This window comes from Ananas comosus, linkage group 2 (genome assembly GCF_001540865.1).
Source record: "Ananas comosus cultivar F153 linkage group 2, ASM154086v1, whole genome shotgun sequence".
Taxonomy (NCBI): domain Eukaryota; kingdom Viridiplantae; phylum Streptophyta; class Magnoliopsida; order Poales; family Bromeliaceae; genus Ananas; species Ananas comosus.
In genome coordinates this window covers 14,177,776-14,198,600 of record NC_033622.1, presented here as the reverse complement: position 1 = coordinate 14,198,600, position 20,825 = coordinate 14,177,776, and the positions used below count along the sequence as shown (strand labels likewise).

At 35.4% G+C, this 20,825-nt stretch overlaps 3 protein-coding genes across 4 annotated transcripts; all 3 read left to right on the top strand.

Annotated features, from left to right (window-relative positions):
- LOC109706195 (aquaporin NIP2-1-like) lies at nucleotides 1,126–6,623 on the top strand. Of its 2 annotated transcripts, XM_020227006.1 has the most exons (6): nucleotides 1,126–1,296; nucleotides 1,695–1,919; nucleotides 3,865–4,059; nucleotides 4,243–4,304; nucleotides 4,539–4,831; nucleotides 5,605–6,623. In XM_020227006.1, exons 1-5 carry the CDS (start codon nucleotides 1,159–1,161, stop codon nucleotides 4,792–4,794), a joined length of 876 nt encoding a protein of 291 aa, XP_020082595.1. In that variant the 5' UTR covers nucleotides 1,126–1,158; the 3' UTR covers nucleotides 4,795–4,831; nucleotides 5,605–6,623. The 2 variants fall into 2 exon arrangements, with proteins under 2 accessions (XP_020082595.1, XP_020082588.1); XM_020226999.1 differs by lacking the exon at nucleotides 5,605–6,623 and having other exon boundaries at nucleotides 4,539–5,007.
- Nucleotides 6,729–11,327, top strand: LOC109706211. The gene is made up of 8 exons (XM_020227017.1): nucleotides 6,729–6,846; nucleotides 7,176–7,539; nucleotides 8,156–8,227; nucleotides 8,610–8,674; nucleotides 8,846–8,999; nucleotides 10,181–10,261; nucleotides 10,383–10,472; nucleotides 10,839–11,327. The coding sequence occupies exons 2-8, from the start codon at nucleotides 7,300–7,302 to the stop codon at nucleotides 10,962–10,964; spliced, it is 828 nt and encodes a 275-aa protein (XP_020082606.1). The 5' UTR covers nucleotides 6,729–6,846; nucleotides 7,176–7,299; the 3' UTR covers nucleotides 10,965–11,327.
- Nucleotides 11,755–16,203, top strand: LOC109723610. The gene is made up of 10 exons (XM_020252053.1): nucleotides 11,755–12,061; nucleotides 12,165–12,256; nucleotides 12,542–12,649; nucleotides 12,774–12,856; nucleotides 13,459–13,592; nucleotides 14,020–14,069; nucleotides 14,173–14,265; nucleotides 14,765–14,856; nucleotides 15,603–15,709; nucleotides 15,903–16,203. Exons 1-10 carry the CDS (start codon nucleotides 11,801–11,803, stop codon nucleotides 15,942–15,944), a joined length of 1,062 nt encoding a protein of 353 aa, XP_020107642.1. The 5' UTR covers nucleotides 11,755–11,800; the 3' UTR covers nucleotides 15,945–16,203.

The window sequence follows — 20,825 nt, the reverse complement described above, 5'->3', positions numbered from 1 at the left end:
AAAATAAAGATGTGTGGCATGCATGGAGAAAATCTTCCATATACCATAAAATTCATGCATGAATACTAAAACTCAACCATATATTAGTTAATTATCCTTAAATATCAGATATATATCTACAATTCCGCATGGCTTAATTAGATTAGTGGGACAAAACTTGTGGAATACCAATTGTAGAAAGAGAAATGCTACTTATATGTCTAAAAATAGAGTATAAATTTTACACCTACCCATTAATTTAAGGGTTTAGATACTTCTTTTTGCATTTTTAATATTAAAAACAATACATTAAAAAAATAGTGTGAAGATACAGAATCTTGGATAGATATATCGGACGCGTATTTTTTGGGTGTAATGCAGTAGTGTTGCTCTCATAGAAAAGTCCTATTTTCTCGGCCATTATTGTGATCAATTTTAGTGTATCAATCATGAATTTCTCTTAATATGAGACACCCTAAAGATGGGAATATATGGCTGTTGTTATACTGGTCTTGAGAGAGAGAGAGAGTCACTACAATAAAAACGATATATAGCGACACTTTTAAATGTCAGTATAGGTCAAAAAAGTATTGTTGTCTAAATCACTGACACCTTTTAAAAGTGTTGCTATACGTGGGGTCGCTATATGTAGGGCCGTTTTGATGTTTGACACCCACTCCTCTAGTGACGCGTGGTGAAGGGACACGTTGCAATTGTAGCCCTTTACGATCCCTGCGAGATCCTCGCAGCCGAACTCCAGTCATCGGAACCCTGTCTCGTCGGGTATGACGGCGGAGGAGGAGAAGGGGAGATGATGATTAATTTTTTCTTTTTTTTTTTTTCTATTTGTAATTGAGCTGAGCGGGTTGAGCGGGGTTGGTTGAGTAGAGAAATTTTTTATTTTTGATTGGATCGGGATTTATATTTAGATCTTAATAAATTTTTTTAAAAAAAATTTGACATCAATGAGATACTTATACAAAAGTGTTCAAAAAATATATTTCTATCAGCAAATTCTATTGTAGCGAGTTGGAAAAGAACCTATTCGTTGCTAAATAGATTCCATATTCCCACCACTGGATTATCATTAGCAACACTCTATATAAGTAGAGCACTCTTGCTATAGAGGGACAAACACAACCCAAAATTGAGCCGAGTGCTTAGCTTCTTTAGCTAGAGATGGGCTCCAACACAGTCATAAGCTTCTCCCATGAAATCCATGACAAGGAAATAGCCCGAAGCTCCTCCCTCCCCCAAAGAGTTCTCCATGGAGAGACATCTTTTGAAGAGCTTTTCCCTCCTTGCCTTATTAGAAAGGTGTTGTACATGCCCCTAAATGAGTCGCATTAATGTTCTTGTTGTCATTAAGCGAGAGAGATTAATTATTTCCTAATCTCAAGGCTTTAGAATCTTAATTAATTTGTTTCTCTCGTCAACTTTGCCCGAATGTTTAGTTGGATCTACTACAAAAGTGCTATTTTAGCAGTGCTATTTAAAAACAGTAAGAGTTGTTTCTAATTGCTTTTCAACAACGTAGTTTTATGAAGTAGCTAGCGAAAGTGCATCAAAAAGTGCAGTGAATTAACTATGCACACATATGGAAAGATGAAAAACAATCTATGTATGAGGACAAAAAAAACACTATCTACGTGTGATTGATACGTGATTAACTGAACGTCTCTTACATATATAGTCGTACACTGATGGAGTTGCAGGTGGTGGCGGAGACGATAGCGACATTTTTGCTGGTGTTCGCGACGGCCGGAGCCGCAGCGCTGAGCAAGAGCGACCTCACCCGCGTCTCGCAGCTGGGGGCGTCGGTTGCGGGTGGGCTGATCGTCACCGTGATGATTTATGCGGTTGGCCACATCTCCGGTGCGCACATGAACCCCGCTGTCACCCTCGCCTTCGCCGTGTCCCACCATTTTCCTTGGATTCAGGTTTGTTCAATTTTCAATTCTAAGCACGTAACATTCGTGAGGAAAATAAACAAATGCTACGTTCAAATTTTGTTATAATTCGATGATTTAATTACTTATGCTAAACTATGATCATGAGTTCATCGTATAAATCTTTGAGTCGTGAAGCTAATTTAGCATGTAATCTTGAATGGTTTGTTTAACTTTTTGAAATGAGGAAATTAAGATACTTGGAATTGGAAATAATGCAAAGAAACATTTAAGATGTATACGCTCAAATATTTATGGGTGGTCCACGTACCTCTGAACGTGGATACATATATATATATATATAAGGGGACCAGTTTAATCATACAGATTCCATAATAAGTGCATTCACATGAGCTTGTACCATATACTTCCCAGTAATTACCATATACTTTCTAGGATTGAGTGAGTGGTTATTTAAATAGTATAATTTAAGGGGCAAAAATAATCATAGTGTTAAATTTAACGGTAGAAAACTCGATAGTATCAAATTCTTAGTGCTATTGATAGTACCTCAGCAGAACTATATATATATATATATATATAGTGAGGCTACTATGCTATCGGAAGTATGGAGCCTTCCGTGCTTCCAGCTCGTTTTTGATGTTGCGACTTTCGAATCATCGATCGGCTCCGTTAAATTTGATCTAGAGTATTTTGAGTACCTAGAAAATAAATTTTATTATTTTTCGATATCATTTGCCTAGTGATCGAATGGGCTCAAAATCAACAAATTTCAATGGCCGTAGTGAGCCGTTTGCAAATTTAACGGTGTAGAAATATCCAAATCACATGAAATTTTGATAGAAAATTTTTTATACTATATAAAACAAGATCAATATCTTTGATTTAAAATTTTAATGTCATATTATTACATTTTGTAAGATTTTTATTTTCAGCCGTTGATTTTGAGCCCCTTCGTTTACTAGGCAAATGATACCGTAAAATCATAAAATTTATTTTCTAGATACTTCAAATACTCTAGATCAAGTTTAATGGAGCCGATCGACGATTCGAAAGTCGCAACATCGAAAACGAGCTGGAAGCACGGAAGGCTCCGTGCTTCCGATAGCATAGTAGCCTCACTCTATATATATATATATATATGCCTCCATGACTTCCAAGCTAATTTGCGAGAAAAAAACTATTTTTGATATTTTTCTTTTTTTTCCTTTTTCTTTTTTTTGGACGTTGTTCATAGTTAGGCACTTTACCCCAAGCTAAAACTCCCTCTAGAACGGAGACTATATATATTCAAAAAACTCGGTGTTCAAACCCTTTTTAATTTCTTGAGACTTAATTAGCTATCACAAATTTAAACTCCTGTGCTTAATTAAGGATATATAAGTCATCTGATAATAACTAAGTATTCTGTACAGTAATTATAACAGTACTACAGTCTTGTCGCTTGTGACTACTATAACCAAACTCTTTGTTCCAAAATATATTTCCATGCAATATACATGATATTATTTTAATTACATCTAAATCTATTGCATGAAAAAAAACATGAATTTAGCTTACTATTTTTAACTAAAAATGTGTAAGGGTTAGAAAAAATAAAGAATTAAGACAGTAGTTGCATGTGGCTCCTACATTCTACTGAGACATCAATATCATCAATTGTGAAGGGATGAGTTCAACGTATCAAACTACGTACGTGTAAGCAATGATCGGTGGAATGTCCCAGCAGGTCATTAATACAAGATATTAATGAGCGAGAGCAACTTGTGTTGCAACATCTTTATTAATTTGTGCTGCGTAATTAACAAGTAATATTTAATTACCAACCTATACAATTTAAGTATTTTTAACCAAATAATTGAATCGATCAAAACTATCAATTCCTTTAAAGTAATCAAGCAATACAAAATGAGCATGACTGTTTCAACTAAGATATATCTAAACTTACGAAAATGATTTTTGCCTTTTGGTGCAGGTGCCGTTCTACTGGTCGGCTCAGGTCTCAGGCGCCGTGATCGCGGGTTTTGTCCTGCGAGAGCTGCTCCACCCGATCGCGAATCTGGGGACGACAACCCCGTCGGGGACGGTGTGGCAAGCCTTGGTGACTGAGGTGGTTGTCACCTTCAACATGATGTTCGTTACATCCGCCGTCGCGACCGACACCAAAGCAGTAAATATTAATTATTGTTTGATTTATGCTTTAATTTCCCATCCATCAAGAAACTTTTTCAACTGTTAATGTGCTATAATATAATATGATAATACTAATAATTATGGTTTGGTCTGATCTCTGACCTTTCAATGCACTTTGTCTATGGACTTTTGAACGCTTCTTTGCTTGACATGCATGCAGGTGGGAGAGTTGGCAGGGTTGGCAGTTGGCTCCGCAGTTTGCATAACCTCTATTTTTGCAGGGTAGAAATTAAATCAAAATAACCAACTTCAATTTGTTCTATAAAAATTATATCCTTTTTCTTTAAGAGAAAAAAAAAAAACTAATTTTATGCAATCATAAACATGAATTTTGCCCCCAAAAACCTTTTTAAACGAGAACTGAAATGGTTACACATTAAATCTGAGTATATATATATACATATATATGGGTTTACATATCTTATTATATCAATCAAGTGCGATCGAGTCGTGCAGGCCGGTATCGGGGGGATCGATGAACCCGGCGAGGACGCTAGGTCCGGCGGTCGCGAGCAAGATCTACGACGGCCTTTGGGTGTATTTGGTGGGCCCGGTGTTTGGCACATTGTTGGGTGCATGGGCTTATGCTTTTATACGCGAGACCGGGCAATCGCCCTGCCCGTCGGCTCAAAAGCTATCATCATTCAAGCTGCGACGCCTGCAGAGTCAGGATTCTCCTTGCGTCGATAGTCATGAGCTGGAAAATCTCTAAATGACGCGCTCTAATCTCATTGATTTATGAGCTTAATGTGAGCTTTCTATTTTAACTTGTTATTAATTATTTGCATCGCAGTTAATTTGTTGCTTGTTGTAAGTAGAATCTAAGTTAATTACTTGCCCATGTAACGAGTTTTTGCTTTGATGAAGTATCTCTTTTGGTTGTCTTAAGAAAAAACAACTAATGCAAATGTAGTTTCCCAAATAAGCTATGATGAACATTGTAGATGTTACTGATCCTGGTCAGAACCTGAGATTTGCATGAGATTGAGACCCAAACTGGTCCTAGCTAGTTAGGGCCTGATAATGGACTGGATGTGGGCTCAGACCCTATCCTGACTAAGAAGATTGCACGAATCCTCTTATCTTTTTTAATTTCATTAAATTCTTACAATTATAAAAGAAATTGGCTTCTAAATTTCGAAACGGCTAAAACTGGTAAATCGTTGTATAATGGATCTTGGCTCGGACGCGAAGAAAATGCCAACGAGTCAAACCCGATTGGATCAGATTTGATCGGTTGGAACCAATTTGACCTCGTGCATCAGAGACGTGGTTTATCACCACTCCTGCATGGCTGCATCAACTAAAACAACCACGTTGCACCGGTCAAACAAACAAGCTCCCTTTCGGGCGCGTCATTCCAACAAGGGCCACCAATTCAAAAATTATATAAAAAATAAGAGTCTACTCGATTCAGATATACCTCGCATTTCCTATTATTTGTTATACCGTAAAATAAATTATCAGAGTTTACAATGTCGCACTTACAACTGTACAGAGACTGATGTCTCAACTTCGGCAGGATTGGAGAGCGAGCCAGCGTGGTAGAGTTTTCTGCTCCACCCTGGTAGCTTCCGGAGGGTCGTATACGTTACAAAGAAGACTGACTTCCTATAAATCTTCAGCTGATCCAGCCTGTTCAAATGGGCTCTTTTTTTTTTCCTGTCCTTTTTTCTGTCGTAATGCATGGGAAGCAACCAATGGGCGAAAATTGACTCCAATTACCCTTTGAGATAGCTGTTGAAATTGGCTTTGGAGAATCCGTGCGCTTAGTGTATGAAAACAATAAATACTTTATCGATTTTAAGCAATCTAAATATTGTGATAAAAATTGGATAACTTGCTCGGTTTTTACTTTTTTTTTTTTTTTTTTTTTCTAAAAAGCTAGATTATTTACCGCCTATAGTGTGTTCAAACGACAGATGATTTACTATTTTTTTATTTTTTTTTTCACAACCTATCTTTAAGGTTTTGATGAGTCCTATCTTTAAAGAAAGTTTTTTAAAATTTTTTGTTGAAAAAGACTTTGATGAAATGGATGCTAGGAAAGATAGGAAACGAAGGAAAACTTAGAAAGTGGTAAATAGGATCTACTAGTCCCTGCGTATCTTGGGGACAAGTTACTAGAAAATTATATTCTTAACGGCATCTGAATGAATTTTGCGATCATCTTTTATATATAAGTTGTATTATATTATTTAAATTTTAAGTCAATTAAATTTTTGATATGATGAATAAATTTTAGAAGTATAATTTGATTGGTTAAGAATACGATAGGTGATGCTGCCCTTCTTGTGAAATTACCATAACAACCTTTGAATCTATCTCATCCGTCTTCAACACCTAATTCTTTTCTGCCACCGAATGTTGACAATTTGGTAGCGAAAATCGAGGGTATTTACGTAAATATACCCAAAATATATTAAAACTGATTATTTATATTTTTTTATAACATTAATTTAATTGACGGATAAAGACTGAAGAGGACAAACCGCGTGGAGACGCGGCGAAGCCGAGCGAGGCCCGTTAAAGACTGGGTTAACGGTAACGGCCGTTGAGGGTGGGCGAGAGTTTTCAATTTTTATCTAGAAGGATCTAACGCCGTCAAATCGTCGGGCTCAAGTCATCAAGTGAGGTGTGGGCCCGAGCGTGGGTCGAAGGTCACCACGCGTGCAATATATAAAGGCGACTTCGTTCGAGGGGCGAGAGAAAAAGAAAGGGGGAGAGATATTTTGCGTTGTTTCGAGGGTTCCAAGCTCCCGTGGTATGGCGATTTCTCCTTCCCCTTCGATTTATATATATGTATTTTAGGTTGTGATTTGGAGCATTTGTTTTGGTTTGTATGGTAATTTGTGTGGTTATAATGCTTATTGATTGTTTTAATGGGATATTCTTGTGTCGTTCGATCAATTCTAGGGTTTGGGCACAACTTTTTCCGCTTCTTTTGGCCTAGTTATATGAAGGATTTGTTGAATCTGTTTTAGATCGCGTTAAAATTGCTGGAGCCCATTTCCTGCTTAATTTTCTTGCAATGTTTCTATCAATTTGTTGTGAAGTCAAATCCAATTAAATAATTTGAGGTATTTCTTGCAGGAAGGTGCATATCTGATTATCGACGCCTAAATCGTTGGTCTTTAGATTTACTAAAGGAATTTTAGTTACTGAGATCGTTGAAAAAGAGGGTAATTTTCTTTAAGCCTTAGGTAAAATCGTGCTAATGGGGGATCATTTGATCTTAGACGTCGATCGCCTTAGTATGCCTCAAAACATCGAGGCTACACGAGCGGCCGAGGGTTCTGGTTCATCTGAATCCATTGAAGGGAAAAGGGATGAGGAAAGGTTGGTTCTTGAAGAAGAAGAGGAGCCACTTATTCAGACGTTGGAGTGTCGCATTTGCCAGGAAGAGGATCACATCAAGAACCTTGAGAGCCCTTGCGCTTGCAGTGGCAGCCTGAAGGTATATACTCGTAAAAAAGATCAAATTTTTTTTATACCAATTACTTTCTGGATGCATAATTATATTTAGTGTTATATTGTTATGGATTGGATATGCTTAATATGAAATTCCATTCCTGTTTCTCTTGGACATTGACTCAATCTTTCACCGTGTCGAGTTCTCTATCGAAATGACTGTGTGCTTTTATCTTTCAACTTTATTCTTCACCAGCAGTGCATCTGATATAGGCTGATACTTTCTCTTCTGTTTAAAATCCTAGTGTGAGTTTGTTGCAAAGAACTTACTATATCACCTGTTGGAATTAATGTGTTGTTTTTTCCATACTAATTAGGCTTCTTGCAAAGTGTTGAGAGTAATAGCTATGCGTGCTACTTATATTTGGCACAAACAACCTTCTGGTATTTTAAAATTACGTATTTATGCTGATTTCTTATTGAGTGTGTTTATTATCATGCAATGTGCAGCTGTTGATTGTACAGTAATCTATAACCCTGTTAAATTAGCATTCAGAAGCTCACTTGTAGAAGTCTCGCGATGCTTTCGGAGTATCATTTACTCCTTTCCACATACATCTTGCACATGATGAATCATAATTTTGTCTTCCTTGTATCTCCAGTATGCTCATAGGTCTTGCGTGCAGCGGTGGTGCAATGAGAAAGGAGACATAACCTGCGAAATCTGTCATGAGGTAAGTTATTATTCTCCTTTAACAGTCTTTTTGTTTTTCAACATGCTTGCAGTTTCTTATTTCTTGAAACTGTCACTTGGTGGATATGTACAGATCTTTTCTCGTCCGCATTAAAATTTTTTTTTTGTCCTGATTTCTTATTTAGTCTGCAAACTTTGCGTAAAAGGTTACAGAGTTTGATTGGTTTCTTCTGAAAGTTTACACACTCACTCAATATTACTACCACCAAAAATGACGATGAGTGGGTTGCATCAGAAGTGTTACATGATGATTTAGAAATGCCTTAGATGATGCCTCACTGGTATTATCCTGATTTGGCTGCGTGTTTCGTTTGGATTAAACATTATGCTAACTATTACATTTCTTATTTTGCAATTTACAGCCATACAAGCCTGGTTATACTGCACCTCCTCGTGCCAATCCTGATGACACCGCTATCGATGTAAGGTAGGTTATTTGTTCTTTTGTTAGAAATCTTTATGATGCCAATGAGCTTACTGTATTTCAATCATATTTCTTAACCTGGCATATATTGTCAATTATATTGTCCCCAAGAAATTAAGGTCTGTTACTTTCATTTTTCTCAAGTTCTTATTATCTGTCTAATTTGATCTTTAGCGGTGGTTGGACTGTCAATGGTACTCTGGATCTGCATGATCCTAGGATCCTTGCAATGGCGGCAGCACAACACCAATTCCTCGAAGCCGAATATGATGATTATGCTGCTACAAATGCCAGTGGTGCTGCCTTTTGTCGCTCTGCTGCTTTAATTGTAAGTTCATTTTATGAATTTTAATACTTTAATTTTGCCCATTTGTCCTTGAGCAATACTTTTTCATCACCTAATGATAATGGTTTATGCCCTTAAAAACTCTGTACTTTGTTTGAAGCAAGTGATGAAGGTCCTAGATATCATCTATATTGTAATGTGTATATGTGACTTTTAAAACTGATATCTTTTGTTAGTTTATCGTACCTATTGGAGTTGATCTTAATTTCTCTTTTAGCTTGAGTTTTGGCTTCTCCTACAGTGGAAAGTTAGTAATTACGCTATGCATCTATTTTGAGCCATATTAACTGTTTTTCTTTTCCAATATCTAGCATTTTTTTAAGCATAATTAAACAGAGATAACAATATAATCCCCCTACCCAGACTGTACCTTTATAGATAAACATATTAAATTACTTTTCCAATATCTAGCATTTTTTTAAGCATAATTAAACAGAGATAACAATATAATCCCCCTACCCAGTCTGTACCTTTATAGATAAACATATTAAATTATTAATAATTAATTAGCTAATTGATTATAAATAATAAATTAATTTATTACTTTATTATTTAAGCAATGAATAATGATTTAAATATATTAATTAAATTAATTAATAATTTCATATCATAGTTAAAATTAAATTTAGGCTTAATTAATCTTATTCCCACTTGGGAACAAGCTTGTTCTAGGGAAAAGGGTGGAACGGTAGTTTCAGTCTTATACCAGCTTATTCCAGGAACCCGAGAACTACTGTTCTTGGGTACGCAAATTCTCGTTTGGGAACAAAAGGGGGAAGAAGGGCTTATTTTCCTCCTTGTTCCCGAACCAAATACTACCTAAGAGTATATTGCAATAGGTGACTTTATTTGCCAAGCGACAGATTTGGTTGCCTCTGGCCTTTAGCTTATGTTTATAGAATTAGTTCAAGGATGAATGATTATTTATTCAAATCTACGACTACGAGAAGCTGCTGAAGAAAAGTTAAATCTCAAGTTATTTGCTCTTAAAAGAATTCTTGGTCCTCCAGTTGATCTCACTTCTTATAACAATTAAATGTTTTCTTTTAAGCCAGCTAGGAGTATTATAGACTTTCGGGATGCAATGATTGAGAATGTTTTGGTTCGCTTGATCATGTTGCGCACTAATAAATATATATATGTATATATTTTCCTTTGTTTAGTTCATAGCGCTTCTGCTGCTCAGGCATGCGTTGGTCTTCACTAGTGGTGATGAAGAGGATGATGTTTCTGTAATTTTTTCAGTAAGTTAAAGGCTCGGGAATATATTTATGATATATTTTTTCTTTTTCTTTGTTTCATTTGCCATTTCTTTTTCTTTTTTTTTTTTGTTTGCTTTTCTAATGTTGCTTTGATAATTGCCAGCTCTTTCTACTGCGAGTTGCTGGATTTTTGCTTCCATGCTACATCATGGCTTGGGTCATTAGTATCCTGCAGCGCCGAAGACAAAGACAGGTCAGTATATGCCTATTGATAATATTTACATTTCATAATCAGGTCGAAAGGATACTTCGATATATTTATGCCATCATATTTAAGAAAGCACTTTTTATATTCGACAATACTGAAAATCCATAATTGGTGTCATCCAATTTAGTTTTGCGTCTACAATTGAAGCATGAAAAAACTAGCAAAGCTAACCTGATTATGATCCCACCCTTTTCTCTTCATTAAGTAGGAATGTCATTACAGGTACAATTATTACAAAATTGTGATTGGTTTATCTACTTTTCTATTTTGTGTATTTCTTTTCGATTTTGTGTATTTCGTCAATTAATTCGTAATATAACCTGATCTAACTTTTTTTTTTTTTTACTACAGGAAGCAGCGGAAGTAGCGGCACGTGAGGTGGCTTACATTCTACAAGCGGGACAAGCGAGGGGACTGCAGATAACAATAGCACCACCAGAGTCTCCTACTGCACCCCAGCAAGATCCTCACCAATAGTCGAATCTGTGAATCTGCGCGGCCTCGGCACGAGTTTTTCACTTCTAAATAAATGGAATGCCTAGATGGATAATCCTGCTACCTCACGCAGATTTTTACACCCTCTTCTAAGCTTGGCTACTAGGCCGCAGCTTGACGTGTATAGTTCAAAATTTTTTAAGTGTTTTTTTTGTGAATATGGATAATCCTTTAAGCAGAAAAATAGGTAATTAATAATGCTACAGTGCAAGAATTGTTTCTGTGACGTATTAGTAAGAGTGCTGGAGAAGTACCTGTTAAATGTATGCTTCCGCAGCCATTTAGGCAGACAAATGTATTTTTTTCACAACATAAATTTACATTTTGATTTTATAGAAATATAAATTTAGATTTTTATTTTTATTTATGCTGTATATGTGTTAATAAATTGTTCAAAAAATTAATAAAATAATAATACGTATATTCAAAAGTTGAGAATTGGAGAAAATAATTTGTTATATATTAGCTTTTAAATTATTGAGCGAGTTGCCATCATATTTCATTCGTTTTTTTTCGAGTAATACAAATTATTCGTCAATTTGTTAGTCCGAACTATCCACCTATTTTGGTAAAAGATGCATAGCATATTATCTGTTTTATCTATTTTATTTTTAAAATAAATTTAGTTAAAAATATAAATTAATTAGAATTTGAAGCTGGAGCTTCGAACCTCATATATCAATTATCATTTTTTTTTTTTTTTTTTTTGCCACTTTCGCTGGTACGGTCCGTGACTGATTTTTTCATTCTTCAACCCTCTTTATCTACCTTATCAATTATCCGCTGCTACCACCAAATAAAAAAAAAGAAATAAATAAATGGCGTCTCCAATCATCTTCGTCCTGCACCATCGTCCTCCTCCTCCTCCTCCCGCGGCCCCGTCTCTCTCGTCTCGTCGAAGCATTGTCGCATCGAGAGTCAATGTCGTGCTCCCGAGGAGAGGCGCGAATCCCTGCCCCGTCTCCTCTCCCTCCTCCTCCTCCTCCTCCCTCCGACCACCACTACGTCTCCCACGCGCCCCCCTCACCTGCTTCTACAACGCTAAAGAAGAGAACCTGGAACCTGAGCCCACCGAAAAGGTTAGCTTTGATCGAACCTTCTCTCTTTTCTGACTCAGTTTGATCCTAATTCTCAGTTGTGATTTGTTCTTCGGTTAGAACTAATCTATTATGCTCCAAGCAGGGGTCGGATGCGGATTGCCCTGTACTTCGGCGGTGGGATGTGCCGTGGGATTGGCCAACTGTTTCGCTCACTATGCTCGCATGTGCCGTAAGGTATCTCTCCATAGCCTCCGCATTATTTACTGATCAAAAGAAGAGTTGCCGAAACATTTATGTACAGATTTGTTTTCATTGTGGTACACATTGTAATCTGTTGGCTGATTTTTTCTTCTTTTTTTTTTACACGATCCTTTTCGGAAGATGTTTTAAGTTGGAATCAGGATAGCAGCTGATTGATACTGTAACTCTCCGTTGCAGTGCCATCATTTTTACGCTTTAAATGTTTGCTATTTGCTAGGAATATTGTAATTCAAACCAATCTGAATGTTTTTCTGATAGCTTTGTTCTGACAGGATTGGTAGGGTCGTCGGTGTTACCGTATCTGGGGTTGCAGGGCGGAGGAGCTACTTTAGATGAGATCGCGGAAATACTCTTTGCTGGGCAATTGTATGAGCTGATATTTAATTTCAATTACTGTAACAATCTGGATAGTATGCTTTCTCTTTTTCCCAGATTTCCTGAGTAGCCAAAGCCGCGGAGTATAACTGCATTTTCTGGGTCGCTTGTGCAGTTCTGTGACGGCAGTTGTTCTCGGAGTTATCTTTGGCATCACTAATACCTTCCAGCCATTCTCGGATGACATATTTCGCTACGGTAGGTGGTTATTCCTCTTGCCAAATCTTTTATAGGCATTTTGATGATATAATTCATTTTAGAAAAAAGAAATCACAATTTATATCCCTGAAAAAATTAAAATTGCGTATTTATTCATGAAAACTTGATTTTAGCATAATTTTTGTAATAAATTGTGAATTTTATAATAGGCTTGTTCCCCTTCTTTAGCTGACGTTTTAAGGGTTTAGACTATGGAAGATAATAGTTATCGAACTCTTTTGGAAAACTCGTCTGGGGATTAAATTTCTAACAGTCAGTTTCAGATGCTCAGTTTGGTGCCAGTCAAAAGAAGTGATAGATCCGGCAGTTGTTGAAACAAGAAGGATAGATATGGTTATATCTTCTTCAAAGAGATAAACGCACAATTATACTACTTTTTACAGATATCTAATTCAAAATTCCCATTATTTAGACGAAATGCTGATCGTGTCTATGATATATTTGTTTATTTTTCTTTTTCTTTCCATTTCTGCATAATTAGTTACACTTTTATCATGTTTACTGCTTCATGAATGGCGACCTGACCAGGATCTGTGATGACAGAGGGTGTAATAATATGACACTTCTTTCTTTTATGATAGATTTGAAGGAACCATTCAAACTACAAAATGGTTGGCTTCTATGGGCCGTTATTGGTCTCGTCGGTGCGCTAATTGCTATTTCTTTGGTCGGAGTGGTCTTGAACTCCTTAAATGGTGGAAGTCCACAGAGAGAGGTTGTTAATATACTCCATTGTAACATAAATATTTCTGCAGTGTTATTATTTGTTAAACCAGGTGATTGCCGCTTATTCATGTGAGAACAAAATCTCATTTATATCATTCATATACTTGTATAACTTCGCTTTTCTACATCCATATTGTGCAATTCTGTATGGAGCTAATGGACTATTAACATACTGACTTTTCTTGTGTTTACTTAAGGACGGTTCCGTTTCGATAGCTATAACACCATTCATGATAGCTTTAAGCACATGAAAAAACTTTCCCTTTTCCCATTTGAATTTGATTTGATTCCTATTTTAATTCTATGAATTATTCGGGCATCTTATCATTTTAATAAGACTGATGCGCTAACCATCTTATAATCTTTGAGTTCTACGAACTCCCTTTTTGATTTGATTGCTATTTACTTTCTTTCAGACTGATGCACTAATCCGTTTGCTGCCACTGATTGGCACTTCAAGTATCAGGTATTGTTTTTCTAGCTTGCTTTCTGATATGAATGAGTTAATTGATCACATGACAAAATCAGATAATTAATTTCCTTAATGGGGTTTCTTCTCTATTTGGTAGCACTGCCTGTTTAGTGGGCATTACTGGAGTTTTGGCGCCGGTTCTTGAGGAAACTGTATTTCGAGGATTTCTAATGGTGTCCTTGACTAAGTGGTAAGTTTCCTCTTTTGTGGTTGGAGGCTTGAATACCTAGGTCTGAAGTACATTAAAAGTAGCTTTATTTCCTTTCTCCTTGTGGAGTATAGCTGTACCTTGTTTTTTTTTTTTTTTTAAGAGAAATCTAGCAGTGCTGCCCGGTTCGTTCAATTTTTTTTAGAAATAAACTTAGCTGGAAGTGTGAAAGCAAATAGGCTTCGAACTTGAGACATCGGATATCAACCATTAAGCCTTTTGCCACGTGCATTAGCGATGGTCGGTTATAGTTATACGTTGTTAGGGCGAAGCTCGATGATTTTTGAGAAAACCTTGTTATTGGGTTTTGCATTTTGTTTTATGTATTAATGTCTAAAGCTTGAAGCTTAAGCTTCTCAGAACTGCATCTTTATGTTGGATGCTTCTACCTGAATGAATGTTCAACTTCTGGTTTTGTATGTGTACTGTTAAACATATAACCCTTCCACGTGCTCTATTGATTTTCTTCTCCCTGATACAGGTTTCCCACACCAGTCTCCATCCTAATCAGCGCTGCAATTTTCGCAGTTGCTCATCTCACCCCTGGAGAATTTCCCCAGCTATTTGTGCTAGGTAATAAAAATACTGTGAAGTAATCGCTAGTTCTTAAGATGACAATTGAGCCATCACGTTATGTTTTTGTTAACTGGCAAATCACTGTACTACCAGTTTAATATTTGTCCACGAGTTACTCTTTTCTACCGAAAAATCTAGATGCACTTCACAGGTAATTAGTGTTCGAAGCTCTTCTAATCCTCTCTATTACTAGAGTGCCGTACATCTATTTAGACAATGTTAATGTAGATTATAGTCGTTATTTTTTTTTTAATTGCATTCGATAAAATAGATTTCCTCGATTGTTTCTCCAAGTGAAATTTTAGAACAACATGCTAATAAAATGTCTGATGTTGCTTTTGAAATGACGATCTGATTATGGGCTGCTGCTGCTTTCTGTTCTGTTATTTTCTTTTCTTTTCTTTTTTTCCCCTCTCGCAATATAAGCATAACTCGTTTTCCATTCAGCCATCATTAACAACAAACAGCTTGCTGTTTGTATATCTGAGAAATCTAGAAACTTCCTTTGCTTCTTGCCCGAGTATGCGAAACCAAACATTAAAAATTAGTGTCAAGATTCCCACTGCTCAAAGACTTCATTTAGTGGTACATGGTTGGATTTATAAATGGATGCACAGTTTGTACCTCTCCTGTTAGTGAAAGAGCCTGTTGCTGTAAGCTCAATTGTAATATGTATACCAGCTCAAAGTGTTTTTTTTTTTTTTCCCTCACTTCCCTCCTCAGTCTTTATTTCATGAAAACAGGCACTGCTTTGGGGCTTACATATGCTCAAACTCGCAACCTTCTCACCCCAATTACCACTCATGCACTTTGGAACTCAGGGGTGATCCTATTGCTGACGTTTCTCCAGGTATTAGATCTTGTCTATCACTATCTTACATCTGTTTCTTTTAAGGATGCCAATCGAAGAATCCTTTTAAGCTAGGACAAATTTTTGTTTCCATTACCTGCCGAAGATAGAAGCAATTGATAGTGCTTGAAGTAATAGTTATAACATCCATTTTTCTTTCCTTCGGTTTTCGTTGTGGTGGTGATATCTGCAGCTTCAAGGATACGACATCAAAGAGCTTCTGCAGGCATCTTGAAGGCCTCTCAAGAGCTCAGCTCTTTCTGTTCCTTTATAGGAATAGATTATAGGATATTTTTGGATTATTTATCCTCTTTTTTTTTGGCTTGTGGGTACACTTTAACACTGCACTTTCACTTTATAATCCCGTGTGATTCGAAAGGTTACCGTTCATTTTCACTTCACCACGCTATGTTTCAAAAAGTTATACTTAGTTTCGTTATATGTCACTGGAACTATCGTTAAATAGGAAACTGTTCTGTAGTTTTTTAAAAAAATACGTCATTAGCGTATTTGATAGCAGATTTTTTTTTGGTGAAACAAAAGTAAAATTGTAGAATAATTAAGTATGATTTTTTGACCTACAGAATGACAAAGTAAAAATGTATTAAATTAATGAGAGCAAATTGAAGTTTATCTCTTCGCGATGTTATTAATTGAAATTGGCATCTATAAATAAGACCGTTGGATTTTGTGGTCGAGATATTCAATTTTCTTTCTTCCCCTAGCTCGCAAATTTAAATTTTCTTCTCTTTGTTCTGCAAATCTGTAACTTCTATTTCTATTCCTTAGATGCTGATTCATTGTTTTTAGTCTCAACCATTTCCCTTTTTTTTAATCCTTTTTAATAAAGTTTTTTTTTTTTTATTTTATAAAGTTGAATAGTAGGACCGGACATAAAGCCACTTGCATTGACAAGATATCACATATATCAGTGCCTTCCCCTCGTGACACATGCATGCATATGTAACTTAATTTATAGAGGTTTTGCACGTTACTATCATTAAAAACCATTTCTTATGCCCTTGTTCTCTGTGAGAGTCCCAACGAAATAAGTAGTTTATTACCAAGAATTAGTGACCAACCTCTATAATGAGACAAACGTTTCTCCCTCATAAATTATTCTAATTAAAAAAATAATATTTGGTTAAATATTTCGTGCTATATAGAAGTAGAGCAACAAACTATTTTAAAATATTATGTTAATATAAAATTATTATATTGTTCTTATAGACAGGTAATATATGCATTAGAATATTGACGGCTACGTGGCGTTCTAATTTCTCTTTCAAATGTTTCATCAATCATCATGTCAAATGCGCCGTATACTTCCATAATTTGTGCGGGATAATCATCATATGGTTAAGTATATGTTAATAATGAGAGACTAATAGATTTGTTGGCAACCTAGCTCTCTGCTTTTTAACTGTTGGAATCGTATGTCATAATCAAGATGAAAATGAAATGCCCTCTCAAGAGAAATTTTTTTTTTTTTGAGAGAAACTCGAGAGAAATTATTGCATGCATTGACATGTACTAGGGTGTCTCAGACACTCAAGGCAAGCTTGGTGTCTTGAAATGTAAATCAAAATTACGCTTTAAGATATCGACACCTCAAGAATCATAACTTCTGAAATTTTCTTGGTAAAAACGTATGGAATTTATATGAACTACGAACTATTTGAATTTGACCACCTAATTAATTTTTTAAAATTTTAATTTGTTTGATTTGAATCAATCAACAATATTTTGACTTCAAAATTTGAATGAGTCGTTTATCTTCACAGGTTTAGTTAGCATAATTCAGGCAATTCTTATAGCTATAAATTTATTAAATTTATGTGGTGTCTAATACATCCTCAAATTGACTAGTGGTAATTAATTGGTACGTAGCACCAAATATGATAGTGACTTTCCAAGTACATTCAATTTCTCACACTCTTTAAATCCAGTTTAATTTTCGGGATTATCCTTCATTGTTAGTCTCGTATGAAAAGGGCGCTCTTTGAAGAGTTTTTTTTTTTTTTCCTGTTATTTTTTACTGTAAAGTTTGTGATAACTTGAATGATCCTCTCACTTAATTTTTTTATTTGTAGATGCTACAGGCAGAGCTATACTACAAGTAAATCTCATTATGCGAACGTTTTTTTGAGACTCTTGTGGAAAGTGACCCTAATTAAGTATCTCTAATATATAGTAAATACCGATGTTTCAAAAAGTATCGTTATATGAACCGTTTATTATGTAAAATTAATTTATTGAAAGATAAATTTCATAATTATTTTAAATTTTTTGACACTTTAAAGTGCCAGAGTTTTGAAAAATTTTGAAGGTTTAACGTGCCAGAATATATTTCACCAACGCATAGCATAAACGTCATTATATATATAGCGACTCTTTATTCGCCGATGCTTTCAAGTATGATGGTAGATTAATTATTTTGAGATATTTTTAAGCATCATTAATTACCGAAAAAAGCATTCTTAATATGAAGGTCATACTGCTACATCTTAATATTTGCTTGTCTACGTAATTGAAAGATGTTCAGGAACTGAAAAAAAAAAATTAAGAAGTAAATTTAATTGGATATAATTTTATTTACTTATCTAATAAACAAACTAAAACAAAAAAAATCTTAATTAGTATCACAAGCCTTTTCACATATAAATTGGCACTTTAAATATAATTTCGTATTCCTCCTCTATAACCAAATTTGAAATTAATATCTCGACAATATCTCCAATTGCATGATATTCTAACTGCATACACATTTACAATTATACTTATTCAGACGAGTCTCAGGAGTATTTACTTTATATTATTGAAAAAAAATCGTGCATGTGTATTAGTACATAACTTTGGATTTCACAGGTGTACATGTGTAAGTAGCTCACATGGTGGCAGCTTATAAGTACGTACAAACCCCATGATTTTTAAATCTCTTTATCGGGTTTAATTAATACGTAAACTAAAATTAAAGCAACCTTATGTCCACTAATCAATAATAATTCCCAAAAATCAAAAGGAATTTAATGTGGTCTTGTGTAATTTTGAGGCGTACATTAGTGTTAACACATACCAAGAGAAGAAATAGAGAAGCTTAAGCTTGAAGTGTTTGACCCATTTCTTCTTCTTATTATTATTTTTCCTAACTTTGGTTGCACGCTTGGGTGCGAATTTGGACCCGTGCAATTGTGTAAACCTAGGTCAATTTGGAAGAGACAAGAATGGTTCCAAACGAGGAACCGGGTTTGGGAAACCTCGCTCGACTTGGGTTCCCAAAGCTTTGGATTTGACCCCCAAAAAATGAACCCACATTAATTAGAAGGTTCTTAGCTTGTTGGGTTCTTAGTCGACACGGTTTGGAAAAACCTTGGTCGTCGAAAAGGGGTTTAAAAATTAAAATTAAAAGGGGGTGGGGTGCGTTTGGATTAATATGTTATGTGTGGGAATTTTAAAGCATTCGATGTCACACGGCCAAAACTTTGTCTTAAGTGTTCACAAGACACACGGTTTCCGATGCTGGATTTTCGCATCAGTGTCTGCAATTTTCTTTATAACGACGAGAGGGTTGTTAAGGGGGTCGAATTAATTCATATGAATTTGTTGTTCGTGAATCGGCATATATATATATATATAAGAATTTGAATTCTATTTAATTTAAATTCAAATTTTAATTTCAAATATGATTCTGAACTTAAGTATTGGCTCATTTTAATAAACAGGCCACACTAGTATCAAATGTAGATTGCATCCAAAACCGATAAGCCTATCCTCGGTGATCTTCTTGTCATTTTATGAACTCTCAATAAATCTACCGTTTCTCTTACACAATAGCTCACTCTCTTCGTATTAAAAGAGACAGATGATGAGTCTATTTGATCCAACTTTTTTGTGTGTGCATAACACTATTTTGCAGTTGCGACTCATTTTATATGGAATTAGCACTTACAACGTATGAATCACATATGCAAAAAAACTTGGCCATTGTATAGCGATGCTGTAGGGCCAGAGAGATTACGATAAATTAGTCAGGCACTCAGTATTAGCATCACAATGTAGTTACAGAATCCAACTTGGCAATTGAATCCAAAAAGAAAAACAAAATTTAATTACTAGTTAGAACATGCGTGTATCAATAGCTTCTCTAGCATAGTCACCAAAAGTGTGCATGCACAAACCAGCCCACAACAACTGACTGGGACTGGCTCGATTGTGACAAACATATATGGCTACAAAATCTTTTGAATTAATAAAGGTGTCCTAGTTAGAATCAGAACCATCTGTAACGCAACAGTAAATTGCACGCCAGGAGGAAAGGGTGATGCTACATGTGAATATCACTACCTTCCCAAAAAATAATAGAATATATATATCTATATATATATATATATATATAAGTTCGGTTATGGTGCTTGTAAAAGTATTTAGCACTTGGTGCTTGTAAATTTTTTACCGTTAGATTTCTGCCTTTAATCATTTTTATCCATTAAATTATATTATTCAACCAACCACTCACTCAACCCTAGGGGGTCCACATCATCCTAACCGCACATCCTTTAATCCAAGGGCCGAAAGCTTACAAGCACCAATAACTAGGTACTTTTAAAAGTATAGGAGCTCAAATATATATATATATATATATATATATATAGAGAGAGAGAGAGAGAGAGAGAGAGAGAGAGAGAGGGCTGGTATGCTTTTGGAAGCACGGAGCTCTCCGTGCTTCTAAGTTATTTTCGATGTTTGGACTTTTGAATCGACGATCGGCTCCATTAGAGTTGATCTAGAGTATTTGAAGTACCTAGAAAATAAATTTTGTAATTTTTCGATATCATTTGCCTAGTAATCAAAGGGGCTCAAAATCAATAATTTTAATGGCTGTAGTGAGCCGGTTGCAAGTTTAACGGTGTAGAAATATCCAAATCACATGAAATTTTGATAGAAAATTTTTTATACCATATAAAACAAGATCAATAACTTTGATCTAAAATTTTAATGTCATATCATCATATTTTGTAAGATTTTTATTTTTAGCCGTTGATTTTGAGCTACTTAGATCACTAGGCAAATGATATCGAAAAATCGCGAAATTTATTTTCTATATACTTCAAATACT